The 15048-nt window shown below is 36.6% G+C and overlaps 2 protein-coding genes across 2 annotated transcripts; one reads left to right on the top strand and one right to left on the bottom strand.

Annotated features, from left to right (window-relative positions):
- On the top strand, positions 5632-6844 carry LOC109709425. Its single transcript, XM_020231667.1, has one exon. The coding sequence runs from the start codon at positions 5932-5934 to the stop codon at positions 6451-6453; it is 522 nt and encodes a 173-aa protein (XP_020087256.1). The 5' UTR covers positions 5632-5931; the 3' UTR covers positions 6454-6844.
- On the bottom strand, positions 13028-14977 carry LOC109709668. Its single transcript, XM_020231993.1, has one exon. The coding sequence runs from the start codon at positions 14839-14841 to the stop codon at positions 13258-13260; it is 1584 nt and encodes a 527-aa protein (XP_020087582.1). The 5' UTR covers positions 14842-14977; the 3' UTR covers positions 13028-13257.

Here is a 15048-nt window from a genome sequence, read left to right as displayed (position 1 = left end):
AATCACTTGATGGCAATAGAGACATTTTAATGGTAAAACGGGTAAGGTTATATGGGAAGATGGCATTGATTGAAAAGAATATATGGGAAATATATCGTTTATAAAAAGAATAAACGGGAAGTTTATATTTAATTAATTAATTCGTGCAGCTCTAGCTAGCGTCAATTTGGTTGAAACCATCGACCTCCGTATCAATCAATTAAGCCTAAGCCGTTTTTAAGCCATCCCTATATTAAGCCTATTTTAAGCAGAAAATTAAAAATTTAAGCAACTTTTTATGCCGATTTTTTGCCTAAGCCGTCAATAAGCCTATGCACTAAATATGCGGAGCTTAACTCCAGGGGTATATTAGAAAGACTTGGAACATAAGAAGGGTATTTTCAATATTAGCCTTCTAAGAGGGGTATATAAGAAAACCGGGAACTTTTCAAGGGTATATAGGCAATTGCCCCTTTCTAAAATGTACAAATTCGGAGAAGAGTGTGGAAGGTGGTGGTATTTGCGGTGCACATGATTTCAGATGAACCGGGTGCAGGTAATAATAATTTCATTGTCCTACCGCGCATTAACTGGTGCTCACCTGCTCGTGGCGGTTTCAATACCGGCGAGTGATGGGGAATTAGGCCCAATAGGCCCATTGGGCCCATTAAGAAATTTTTACCTGGACCTGGTCCATTATAAACTGTGATTAACAAAAGTTTTTTTTTAAAAAAAATTGTTGATTTTGAGTTATATTTATTTTCTTTTTTTCCCAAAATAAAATAGAAATTTAAAATTATCGCACTTAATAGCTCATATTTATGTTTTTAAAGGTCAAGCTCAATTTATTTATCAAATAAACTTGAGCCAATTTATAGCTAGATTGGACTAGTGTAGATTTCGGTGTAACCCGGGCCGTTTTTCTTGGAAATGTTTCATACAAAGCCCAAAAAATTAATATGATCCTATCAAACAGTTAATATTTCAATAATATGACAACAGTATTGCCCGACCGATTCACCGGATTTATTACAGTGGCGATGGACTTCCAATCAACTATTCACTGTGAAATCCCTCTACGGCTTCTTTACTGACGCGGGCCAGAGAGATCCAAACCACCGACAAGCTGTGGAGATTAAAAATTCTAGTCAAAATCAAAATCTTCATCTGGATCCTACTACGCAAGAGATTACTTACTGCAGACAGATTGATACGCAGAGGCTGCCAGGTGGACGAGTACTGCATTTTCTGTGCAGTCGCACCTGAGAATTGCGATCACCTATTCAGGGACTGCGTCTTCATCAGATACCTTCAATTTAGGGTGGAAGGCTCGGGTATTAGTGAACTAGTCAGGGGGGACGTTATGCAGCTATGGTCTGAGACTGCCGAATCCCCAAATGCCGGGCAGAGATCGATAAGGCTCACATGATTGGCAGCAATCTGGTGGGTAGTCTGGACGGAACGCAACAAGATCATCTTCGGCGAGGAGTCTCCCAATGCTACCCGTGCTATTGGACGTGTTACCTCATTGATGAAAGCATGGACTGGAGTGCTTGACTCATGACTGTTACTTACTTCTGGCCATCTTTTCACAGTTTTCTTGGCTCGCTCGCGTCTGAGTCCTTTTTGTCTACTAACCTGTACTGTCTTTCTTCTTTTTTTCAGTTCATCTAGGAGACCTTAGCTGTCTTCATCATGTACGCTAAATTCATTTCGCTTAATGAATGAAGCATGTAGCTTACTACCTCTTTCTCAAAAAAAAAAAAAAAGGAAAAAAAAAGACAATTGAGTGTTGAAAAAAAAAAAATGGTCGACTTTTTATATCTGGTTAAATTTCGCACATCTGTCGTGCCTTATCACTACAAATCGTAGTAATTTGCCAGACGAAACTGGCACTAATTTGTCAAATGTTTTACTACTACTTTTTTAAAAGATCAAAATACGTATAAATTATTACTAAGCTAAAATTAGTGGATTGGAACACTCTTTTACATGCTAATAAACTTTTTTATCAATTCAATGCACTCTCCACTCGTCTTCATGGGCCCCACCAGATATAATTCATGTAGAAGCAAACAAAAAGATACAACGAATTAAATATAGGGAGAAAAAAAAAATTAAAATTAATTTGAAATAATAAATGAGAGCTGGATTTAATAAAAAAGAAAATAATTATTGGCTAACCACCATCAAGGTTATAATTATAAATATATATAAGTATAATAATGCGCCTCTAATATTAATTTTGCTTTTGTCGCTTAGCCCCCGTAGACTTGGTCCACAGCCATTGGGTGGGCCGGGGCTGCTCCTAACCGTCGGATGAGGTGGGGAACGGTCGGAAGAAGACGACGAATCGTGCTCAATCAGGTCGGCGCGCCCGAACCCGTGGCAATTTCGTGTATTTTTTGAAAATAAGTAAAAAAAAAAAATTGGTCGGAACGAGCGCCCGCATTACACCGTCCGATCTGCCTTCTAGGACGCTTTAAGATTCGTGCCATTTATATGAGAAATAATAATTAATTAAAAAACATATTGTCAGGTATAATATATATATATATATATATATATATATATATATATTTTGTTGTTGTAAATTTCATATTTACTGGCAAAAAATGTTGGTATAAAACCTTGTGTGGGTTCTTCATCATTAATTTGCTTACACATTCTATTGAATAAAAAACTTGTGTTTTTTTTTTTAAAAAAAATGGGTCAAAAGTATAAGTATATATATTTTAAATTTTTCTAAGTTGAAAACCTCTTAAATATATAATAAAATCATATGATCATCATATTCGATGTTATTGTAAAAACAAATTAATTAATAATATGTCACGTTTCAAAATATTGTTCACATTTATAACGTAATTGTACCTCTCAACATCTTATAGATTCTTTATTAGCATGCAGTGCCCTAGCATGTAATTTTTTTTTTATTCTCCTATGGAGAATAATAAAAAAAAAAAGATAGGTGTAATTATTTCAAATTATTCAAAGGTAGTTGGTGTAGAGTTAAATTTATTTACTTTTTCGCGCCTAATTACTTCTTAAAAGAAATGATATTTCAAAATAAATAAACTATACGAATGAAAATCATACAATATATTTTTTAGGAAAAAAAAGAAAAAACAAGAAAATAATGCGATAAAATTTTTTCGCAAAGCCAAATTATCAGCAATTATTCGCGTTTAAAAATTAAGTAACATTGTTTGTTATAGTAATCAAACTCTCGATCATAGCTCTACCTAAACCTATGTGACATTGACTAATGCACAATTATTAGAAATCACTAGGCTATATTATTTATTAAAAAAAAAACAGCTAATAATAATTGGATCACACGCGTAATACAACACAGCTATCGAAATAATTTATCCAAAAATAAATTTAACACTATGGATAGGCTTTTAATGAACATCTGTCCATGTTGTTAATTAGAATAAGAACGAATTTTAAAGCATGTCACACGTATTAGTCCACCACTGTATATATATAAGAATAAATCTACTTTGGATATCACAAAGAGCTAAGTTTTGGGTGATATTAAAATTGACCCTAAGCTTAATGGCTACAAAGAAGGGGTCCAAACTAAGCCTCAAAACAGGGGTGGCTGTTAGTAAGAGTTGTCTCTCGCTTATCGACCGTCGGATGGCGATCGGACGGCTGCGAGGAGGTGTTGAACATTTTGGAATTAGATGTGATTACAGTAATCTGATGTGTACTTTGAAGTTAGTAATTATCCAGTCATTTTGCTCATATATATATATATATATAGAGAGAGAGAGAGAGAGAGAGAGAGTGAGCGTGTGTGTGTGTGAGTACCACGACTATAAAGCCTTTGTCCTTTCAACTCATTTTGAATAATCAGAATTTCAAATTGATAATCAGTATCGTTGAATTAATCTGAACTAGTAGAAAATATTTAGAAACCAAATTTTGTAATTTTAAAAAATGATTATCAAATCCATCGAAAAGTCGAAAATGAACGGCCAAAAACAAATGACCTTCTAAAAACAGAGATTGGATTTTCTAAATTTATGATCAGAGTTATTAAACATTATGTAAAGAGTATAAAAAATTTTCTATCAAAAATTCAATCGGTTTGGATTACTCTACACCGTTAAACAAGCAAATGACTCATATAAATCGTAAAAAACTGTCAATTTTGTTATCTTTTGATCACTATATAAATAAATTTGAAAATTTATAAAATTTAGTTCCTAGACAATTCAAATACTCCGGATCAACTTCAATTGTTCAGATTATCGATTCTGGATCTCTATCATCAAAAACGATTTGATAGGACGAATTGAAGGTCTCTATCATCCTAAAAGAATACCATACATCTATTCATCTAATGACCGAAAATTTATGTGTACAAAGAGATCTATACTTATAAAAATATAGTAGCTCTAATCTATAAATATATATATAGCCACATAATGTTTTTGTTTTTTTCCCATCCTAACAAATACAAAAGGCAACATAAACGTAATTATATTCACCCTATTGTTCATAATTGGAAGAAAATTTTATATTTATTTATATTTTTTAGCTTTATAAGATAACAAGAGCATATATTGATTAATTGATGAACTCAATTAATTCATTGGAATATGTGGGGTTTGTCATGTTTTAAGATTTGAAAACATTGGGGAGCATCCTCTCAAAAAGAATTAACAAAAAACAAAAAGCAAAAAAACAAAAAAAGGGAAAAAGAAAGGAAACATTGTGGGGCATTGATGTGGAAATTTGGCCATTGATGTGGAAATTTGGCATTGACCTAATTATTAATCGACATTAATTGGATCAAATGGTTGTTCCTTTTAAGATAAAAAGCATCAAAATCAAGTCCAAAGTATACACGTAGGTAAGTTGGAATATTGCAGAATTATCGTTCGAGTAGAGCTGTTACAATACACGCTATTATATATTTTCACTTAGTCGCCAAATAGCTTTTCGCTGTAATGGAAAGTATAAAAACAGTAAATTATAACGCTTCTCTTATGGAGCTAAAAAATTTATTTTGGCTTGTCACTCTAATGAGAACTTTTAGACTTGGATTAGGAAAATTGTCCCAAGAAGAGAGGCTAAGAAACTACTGATTAATCAGGGACGTCAAATAATGTGATATTAATTATAGATAATTCTAAACTCGTGGGTTTAATTAATCTTAAGCATGCATAGTTTATTTTTGAAAGAATGATTTACCCAACTACCCTCATTGTTCATCAGAAATTTTGAATTCAGCTAGAAATGTAAAACAATTCGGCTTCAAACTTGGAACTCTGAATACCAATCATTAAGTTTTTACTCAGATACATTAGGCATAATTATTTTTAGCACGCATATTTTTTACTCTTATCTTATTTGTCAAGTCCATGAGTTTGTTATATATATTTATTGTGCACATGAACAGGTGTATTAAATATATTTTTGCATAACTTTTTTTATCAAAGAACCTACAAAAAATAGATTTGTAGATGCATTATTACACATCTATTAAGTCAATTATGCTAATATATATCATCACCCAGCTTAGCAAGTAATTTTCTCTAAAATATGTTAGTAGCAAGCCAGCAAATAGTACAATTCTCACATCTTTTTATAAATACCAAAAATTGTGAAAAGCTTAAAAACAATTCTAGTGCACATGGGGGGGGTGGAGCCCTTGTCCTTTAATTAGTACATTGGTAATGTCCTTAAACATGTACAATAGCCCCATCTTTTGATACCCCTTATTTATTATAATCTATCACTTACTATATGAATGAAATGATTCAAAGTAGAGTACTCACACCTAATTGAAGCAACCCCTCATTTGTCCTTTTACTAACATGGCCCTTCAATTTACTATATAAACCACCATCTTATACATCGACGAGAAAAAAAAAAAGACCCAAATTATGCGTTAGAGCTAGAGACACAGAGAAATAGGAGGGGAGGGAATTGATGGGGAATAGTCTTAGATGCTGTTTAGCTTGTGTGTTGCCCTGCGGGGCCCTCGACGTGATCCGAGTGGTCCACCTCAGCGGCCACGTGGACGAGTATAGTCGCCCGATCGCCGCCGCCGAGGTGCTCGCCGCGAACCCGAACCACGTGCTCAGCAAGCCGTGCTCGCAGGCCGGCGGCGGCGGCGCGCGGTGGATCCTCATCGTGTCGCCCGAGTCCGAGCTCAGGCGCGGCGACATCTACTTTCTGATCCCCGCGACGTCGACGTCTGTATCGTCGATCGCGGAGAGAAAGAAGAAGTGCGCACAGAAAATAAATCAGCAACAGCAACAGCAGCAGCAGCAGCAGCAGCAGCAGCAGCAATCGAAAAAGTCAGCATCGATGAGCGACGACGAGAGTCATAATCGTTACCTGGCGGAAGTAATGTCGGAGAAGCACTCCGGGGGGCCGAGGAGGCGACGGAGCGGGGCTCGGGTCGCGGTGTGGCGGCCGCACCTCGAGAGCATTTGCGAGGATGTTTAGCGTTATTTTTCGACGGGGCTTGTCGCTACGCCGCGCGAAATTTTATCCTTGCAAATAGTTGGAGAGGAGGAGGGGGTTTTCGGGGAGTTGGCTAATCATGTATTAATGCATGGGTAATATTTCTCTTAATTTCTGTGATTATTGGCTTTTTTTAAAATGAAATCCATGCATGTAATATATATATATATTCTTTCCCCCTTTAACTCTGGAAATGAGTGGAAATTGTTGAGATTTTTGTATATTATATATCATGATGATATTTTCCTTGGGTAGAGAGAAATATATTAATGGGCTCGAGGAGAAGAGAGAAGGGTTTGTAAATCATATGGGGTGTACTTTTTGCTCTTCTAGGTTGTATAAAGGTGAATATAAAGTTGTGCTTTATCTTTTATTTTTCTCTTTAATCTTTAATTTTTTTTATCTGTTTTTACCATATTTTAGACAAAAACACTTTTTATGCTCTAACATAAAATATAATAGAGTGAAATTAATGATAGAAAGAAATACATGAAAAGACCAATCTAATATTTTTTAAAAAAATTTTGCTTTTTGTTTTTTGAGTCTACATTAGTCAAATCCTTTTATCATGGCCTTTATTTGCTAATTGCCACTCCTAAATTAATAGAATGTTAGTAACCAAACAAAGAAATCAAAAAATCAATTTGCTCTTTTGTGCTTTTGTTCTTTTTTAACATTACAAAAAATAATTAAACACCATTTGAGTGATTCATTATTAAAGAAACATCAGGACTAAGGATTGAATGTATCTTAAGATGATTCCAATTTTTTTTTCCCCTCAAACTTCAATTAATTTGTCCTCGAGTCCAACAACAAATGTTTGGTGCTCAAAGCTAGATGCTTAATCATGATGTTTAGAGATAATGGTAAGATTACTACAAGCCAAACTTGAAGAATATTTCAATACCATAAAATTTTTAATATAATTAATTCTATTTTTTTAAGAATAGTTTTAGTATAAATTATAAGAAATAAAGGAAACAGTAATAAAAACCTGATTGTCAGAAGTTAATACATTGACTCAAAATTTTAAGAGGGTAAATTATGAATTTTTAAAAATCAAAAAGAGAAAGCAAAAGAAACAGATATTGACATAAAGTCTAACTATATAAATACGTTGAGAATATTAGAAGCTTAAATATATTTGAACTCTGAATCTTCTGATCCAATATCATGAACCAATTAATTATTTGTTCCTGAAAACTTAAGCTCGCTATTTTTTTTATGATCCAGTTTATTTTGAATAAACTTAAAGACAATCATGCTTGGAGCCTATTCGTAGCTCACCCCTCTTTAATTAATTTATAACAAAATAAACCTATACCTACCAATATACGTATCGCATGTTCTCGTGAAAACTATATACATACATACGTATTAAATAAAAAAAAATAAAGTTATATTATATGTATTTATACTAAAGGCTTTGCCCAGGGAAGGAGATCACATTCGATTCTTGTGCCCATTAGTCTCCTCTTGCATCGGAAAAAGTGCTTGATAAGTTAAGATTAATTTACATATAGAACCCTGGCTCTTTAGATAATATCAGAAACGCCTATTTCTATTTATTTTTTAATATAAATTTCCAAGGTTTTAGTTTTTACATCATTAAATATCTTGCATAACCCATCTTCGGGGTAAATGCAAGAATAATCAACTAACAATTTTAACTTATTAAGACTTTATATATAATGAGAAAAATAATTTTAACGCTTTGTGCTATCAATAGTATTCTAACCGGACTCACTCTCTCTCTCTCTCTCTCTCTCTCTCTCTCTCTCTCTCTCTCTCTCTCTCTCTATATATATATATATATATGAGCTAGGCTGGTATACTATCGGTAGCACGAAGGTCTTCATGCTACGAAATTGTTTTTAATGATACAGCTTCCAAATCAACGATTGGCTCAGATAGATATGATCTGCACTATTAAAAATATTTAAAAACTAAATTTCATAATTTTTTGGTTTTATTTACCTATCAAACGAGTAGTCTGAAAATAAACGGATGAAAATAAAAATCTCATAAAAAATGACGATAAAAGACTTGAATTTAAAGTCAGAGATATTAATCTTACTCTAAATAGTGAAAAAAAAAATTCTATCAAAATTTTATCAGATTTGGATTGTTTTACACCGTTAAATTCACAAATGCGTATATATGGTAATTTCACTGTTTTGTTCATAAAAATTTATCCTTATAAATTTGATATACTTATCAAATATAAAATATAAATGACAAAACTATTACACTCCTACTCTGAAAAAGACCAAAAAAATTGTATGAAATGGTGTAGACAACAGTAAAGACTAATACAAATTACCTGAAAGGTCAAGGACCAAGATATAAATATCTTTTTATGAGTTAGTTAATACAAATTACCTGAAAGGTCAAGGACCTAGATATAAATATCTTGTTATGAGTTAGTTAATACAAATTACCTGAAAGGTCAAGGACCTAGATATAAATATCTTGTTATGAGTTAGTTAAGTGGAAGATAGTTTATTAGTGACAGCTAATAAGACCTACTATTCTAGTGAAAAATTTAACAGAAACTCTTCGATCGAGTTATCGACGAACCAAGTCACGATCAATTATTACAAAAAGATGCAAAAAAAAATTATATTTATTTCGCCTGCACGATTCGATGGAAAAAAAAATAAAAATATGTTTACTGTAGAGACAGCTAAGGGGCTAATATAAAAAATGTAGAATTTTGGGATCTGTTGGTCTTTATAATATTTCTCAATGATTGGGTTAAGAGATGAGGTGAGAATGTATAAATGTTCTCCCGGAAAATAAGGGCTTACCATTGACTCTGAAGCACAGTTACTTGAAGTTAATTTGCATAATAAGATTTAAAAAGTTGCAGAATAGTAAGTGGGATTTTATTGGGTGTTTTGAGTGTGAATGTGGAGTATGCTAATTTGGTATAGATATAGATATCTAAAGTTTATGTGCAAGTGTTGTTTGCGTAAAATCATTTGAAAAAGCAATTTTAATGTAGAAGATTCAAACTTAAATTTTTATTATTTAGGTTTAGAAGCTTACTAGAAACTCATTTTAACATTCTGCTACAGTCAAAATTTTCTCTACTAACCATTGGTTTTTACTTTGCCAAGTTCAAAAGCTGTTTTTCCCTCTTCTTTCATCTTCTATTTATTTTCAGAGAATCAAAACTTCGACACCCAAATCATTAGTAAACTCCACCAAAGTCGACGCCCGTTCCCAACTGTATGACTGGAATAGAGAAGCTGTTGCAAAAACCAAACCAAACGAGTCACAGTTCGCACTTGTTTTGGGCAACTACTAGGGGAGTCCATGATCACAAACTGATACCATACTTGGCTTCGCCTAAGTGTAAGGCGTAGAGTTCCGCAATCTATAAGTTTACAGCAAAAGCAAAAGTTTTAAATTAAAAATTCTAAACTTTCACTTTTAGGCTAATAACTACGAGTCTACGACACACACTATCATAGAACAATATTTCAAAAGTACCCATAGAAAACAGAACATTAATAGCAAAATTTAGCTTTTAGCAGGACATTTCCCAGACCGCATGAAGAGGCAAAGTCACACACAGAAACATATTGAGTTGCACTGTCTCATGTAAACATCTCAAACACATGGCCCAATTGGTCCACAATGCCATTGTCATAAAGTAAGCAAAAGAAACTGTTGTAAACAGCTGAAGTAGGAACTTACTGTAGTGGCTGAAGGACTGTAAACAGTAAAGATACCATACAAAGTAGGGAATTGAAAAGAAATAATATAATTAGGTATACCATAGGCCCATCTAAGTTGTTCTCAAAATAAAATAGTGATCACACATGGACAGCACTTAAAGATCTAGCACAGTTTACATAAAGATACTAACATCTGAGTGTTTCTACAGATATCAAGATGCAAAGATCATCATCAAAAGTATGTAAAAAACCCTAGACACTTGGGAGTAACTTTTTACACACATGCAGAGATTTGACGTGGGACCGAGACAGATGAGCAATGCCACATTCACTGAAATTAGTTATTAACAATACGAAAAGAACAACTGGGACCACAGTAGACGCTGGTCTTAAGCTTATCCAAAGCTTTCGGCAATACACAATTTGCAAATCAACTCGCTAAAGAAACGAAACATCAAACATCAAGCTAACCAACCAAATAAAACGAACAATAATTCCACTGCTTTACAACCTATATCGAAACATGCCATGTTATGCTCTACCCCTAATCTTTTCCCGCCATCTGGTAAGCCTAGGAAACGCACGGGTTTTGGAGATTATTTACCAAAAAAGGTGATTAGCTTTTCCTCCAGAAGCTCCATGACAGTAAAACAAAGATTCGGGGCATTTTAACGCATTACTTGCCTGATCCCTATCGCAGATTCTTAAATTACTGTAAATAAGAGTCTCATCAACTAAGAATATAATAAGTAATCGGCTATGATCTGATCTAAGTTGAATCAAAAACACATAACGAAACAAACTAGTCTACATGGCAGACCCAAAGTAATGCTACAGACAGGGTGCCCTTTCTTGAATTTCCCGGAATTTCCAATCAATGTTTGAACACAATATTACGACAATACAAAATCCATAATATCTGATGTATGCTAGCCATCTCAAACTCTTCCCCCATAGATCTTTCTAAGTTAAAAATAAAATAGAATAAAAATAAAATCTAGCAAGTAGATCAAATGAATGCAAAATTTTATCTTAGTGTGTTTCATCTAACCGGATGCTGCGCATGCATTCTCAACAAAACTAGCAGAATTAGTCATGTGCAAAGGCCCGTGGACAGGACACAGAATTCAGCCAAATGCAAATGCATTAGCTCCCAGAACGCAAATGAGAATGCTCTGAAACTTAAAGTTCATTTGGATGGACAGGCGACAAAAGAAAAAGATCTACTTCAACTTGAATTTTAGGCAAGGTGTTTTAACATTGGTCCAGTGAAAGCATATTAAGTTGTTGAAATCTCCTGGTTCAGGAACACAATGGGAGCTATTCACAAGGCAGAAATGGTAGTCAAGATATGCATTGCCAATACAAATTAACCGTTTCATTGAGAAGTGCCCAAATGACTAATCAAGTTGAGTCTAGCACAAGCTTCAGAGCACATTAACGTTACAAATAGAGCAAAATTTATAAGAACATGGCAAAGTATTCAAAATAAAGCTTCATGCAAAAATAGTTTGGAACACTATAATGGCAAAAAAAATGTTTGAATTGTATTTTGTAATTTTGAGGTGAAATCTAGAGTCTAGACAGCAGAACTTTTATTTAAATAATAGAAATGGTTACAAACAAACACGAGATTTCTAGCGGCAGCAACTGGTTAGGTTTCAATCTCCATAGTCTAAGCAATACAGGTGAATTCATGTCCAGCTTAGTCAACTCAAATCTTCTTTACATTTATCAACTCCCTTTTGGTTTACCATGGAAATGCTAAATGTGCATATTCTATAGCTTCAGATTCAATTTCCCCTCTAATATAACCTGTTTATTTTGCACTCAAATCTAGCTTTCATATTTTCTGTCGCTGATTAGCAATATGTGAAACCTTTGATGATAAAGTGCTAAAGAAATTCCTCTTATCTAATTTTTAGACTGTTAAATAAATTAATTACTTTCATGCTCCTGCAGGTATTACTCTGCACCAACTATTCTAGATTTAGTTAGAATGAGAATTGAAGCATTAGTCATTATTAGATCAGTAGTATAGATGTTCAAATAAGTTCTTAATACTCTGATGGCCACAATCACTTAGATATAAGCTCTTCCATAATATCTTCTTTATGAAGCAATCACACAAAGATAGAAGCATGTAGCTATCCAATTGATTTGGGTATCATGACTAAAGATCATAAAACTTATTTCCATTCTTGAAGCTCTTAATAGTATAGCAACTTTATGGTATTATTACTTACTTACAAGCACTATGAAGCACGTGTATAGACTTATAAGATGCATAAGCACCTTTTATACAGTTTTACCCCAGCACATGGTTTTCACCATCCGAATGCGTAACTCCACCAAAAGTGTAAAGCAAATATCAAAATTGTCAACCACATCGAAATGGAAAAGCAGGAAAATGTTCCAAGTAGAAACAATAAGAAGCTGCAACATTGCTGCCAAACAAAGTCGGAAACAATATTTATTATTGCATAAAAATCATTTAATAGTTGAACTAGCTGGGAAAAGTACGATAATTAAACTAGAGCGGTTGCTCAAAAAAATGGAACCTGTGCAATTCATCTACATTACAACAAACATATAACTCAAAGTTATTCATATTGAAGTTCATCCTACTGTACCCAACTTTCAAGTACTAGGCCACCTGAGAGTAAGTAATACTCATTAATTTTGCGGATGGCAACCTCCTACCAATCAAGAGCTCCAAGATAGCAGAAAGCACAAACAGACAAAAAGATTATATAAGAACATAGAATTCATACCAATTACAGAAACAGGAGATTCCAAACAATACTCTCAAATACAATCATAACAGATAAAGAATGGCAAAACCAAGTAAAGTAAGATCCATTCCAAGATGAAACAACTTTTTATAAACATTCCATTAAAAGAAATTGAATTCATCAACTTTGGAAAATCAACATGTTATCTGTAAAAGGAAAGAACCTGGACATTTCTCAACTATATTGAAAGCAATGACAGCAGAAGTAATTCCTATAAAAAAAGGCAGAAAAATGGGAATTAAACAAATCTAACAAAGCTTTTACCTGTAACAAATAATCTGTCTCATAACTAATTGCCGCAATGATCACCACCATTGATGGACAAGCACACCACTCTCCCTGAGAGAAGTGAACAGCTCAAAACACTCCCCATATGTATTATGGTATTTGGGCGATCTCTGCCCAGGGCAGCACTTTTGCCACCGGTTATAATGGCACTCCAAGAAGAGTTCGTCAATTAGGCAGATAGCCCCTGTCTCAAAAAGCCTCGGCACAAGATCAAACTCGGTCCCCTCCACATCCATCTTCATGACAACGTAGTCATTCTTCGATACCGTTCTCTTCAGCCACTGTGCGAAATCGAACCCGTGGATTGCCCGCACTTCGCCCGAGGACACAGGATTGGAACCACCGACAGGCCTAATCCGGCCCATCCCGTGGCCCTTCTCATCGTCCTTGCGATCCGGGTTCTGGTTAATCTCAAAGGTTAGGGTCTCGTTTCGCACCCACGCTGCAAAAGGCAGCAAATTGACCCCTTTTTTGGAAGCATATTCTTTGTGGAAGGCTTTGTCGGCCTCAATTGCATAGATTTCGAAGGTGTGGTTCTGCTTGGGGTACTGCTTCTTGAACCAGCTTCCAATGCTCGAGCCGTAGCTTCGGGCACCGACATCGACATAGACGTATCGTTGCTTAAAGCTTATGTCGGCCACCAAGGGAAGGTATTTGATGTTCTTGAGGTTTCTCTTCAGGGTGATCCATGGCTTCAATGGCTCCTCTTCAATGAGGGGCTCGGCTAATTGTACGATTTGGAGCTTGTGCTCAGGGATGGAGCACTTATTCACGGAATTGCCACCGGAGGGGCGATCGGAGTTCTCCGAATCATCCTCCTCGGGGCTAAGAATGCTACTACTACCTACTTGCTTCTGGAAGACGATCTCACGCAGGGTTGAGGACGAATCCGGGCCATTGATCTCGCGGGAACGGATGGATTTGAAGCCGGGGAAGAGATCCCGGAGAGATCGGAGACTATACAGGTCGGCGGCGGAGGCGGTGTGGACGGCGAGGAACCCTTCGGGTTTCGTCGTCCTCGCGATCTCCGCCGCGAGATCGGCGGGGCGCTTCGACCGATCGAGGCTGAGCCCGGCGAAGACGAAATCGAATTCGCCGGCGGCGAACGGCTGCCGGAGTAGGTCGCCGGCGACGACGAGCGGCGGCGCCTTCTTCTTAGCAACTCCGACGGCGTCGGGGACGCCGATCTCCCTAAGGGCGAGGACCTCGTAACCCGCGGGGGCGTCGACGCAGAGGGATCGAGAGGCCGGGGAGAGGAAGCCCTCGGCGAGGAGGTCCTGGAACACAGCGGAGTAATACTCCACAGCCTTGCGCCACTCGCGGCTCGTCCAGAGGGCGCGCAGCGCCGGGGTGGAGGCGGCGGCGCCGCCGCGACCGCCGCCGCCGACGACGCGGACGAAGGGCCCGCCGCCGCTTCCCGCGGCGGCGCCGTCGACGGCGAGGTCGGAGGGGGAGGAGAAGAGGCAGAAGTCGCCGGAGTCGCAGGCGCCGCCGTGGACGGCGACGACGTAGACGAAGCGGAGGAGGAGGACGAAGACGCCGAGCAGGAGAACCCTAACGAGAAGCTTGCGCACGGAGCTCGGCTTGGAGGTGGGCTCCATGGCGATAGAACGGAGCAAGCAATCTACGCAGAAATCGAAAAGAAAACCCCAACCCTAACCCTAGATCGAATCTAGCGGGCGCAGAAGCGCGCGGAGGTGTGGTTAGCGCCGATGAGGGGTCGAGGCGAGGAGGAGGAGGAGCGAAATAGAATAGCTTCGCAGGGGCAAACCGGAATCCATGAGGCGTCGACCGTCGCGACCTCACTT

Source organism: Ananas comosus, linkage group 4, assembly GCF_001540865.1.
Source record: "Ananas comosus cultivar F153 linkage group 4, ASM154086v1, whole genome shotgun sequence".
Lineage (NCBI taxonomy): Eukaryota > Viridiplantae > Streptophyta > Magnoliopsida > Poales > Bromeliaceae > Ananas > Ananas comosus.
This window is presented reverse-complemented; position numbering and strand designations above follow the sequence as displayed.

Excerpts from the sequence above, each read along its gene's own strand:
- LOC109709425 (XM_020231667.1), top strand. The coding sequence starts at position 5,932 with ATGGGGAATAGTCTTAGATGCTGTTTAGCTTGTGTGTTGCCCTGCGGG.
- LOC109709668 (XM_020231993.1), bottom strand. The coding sequence starts at position 14,841 with ATGGAGCCCACCTCCAAGCCGAGCTCCGTGCGCAAGCTTCTCGTTAGG.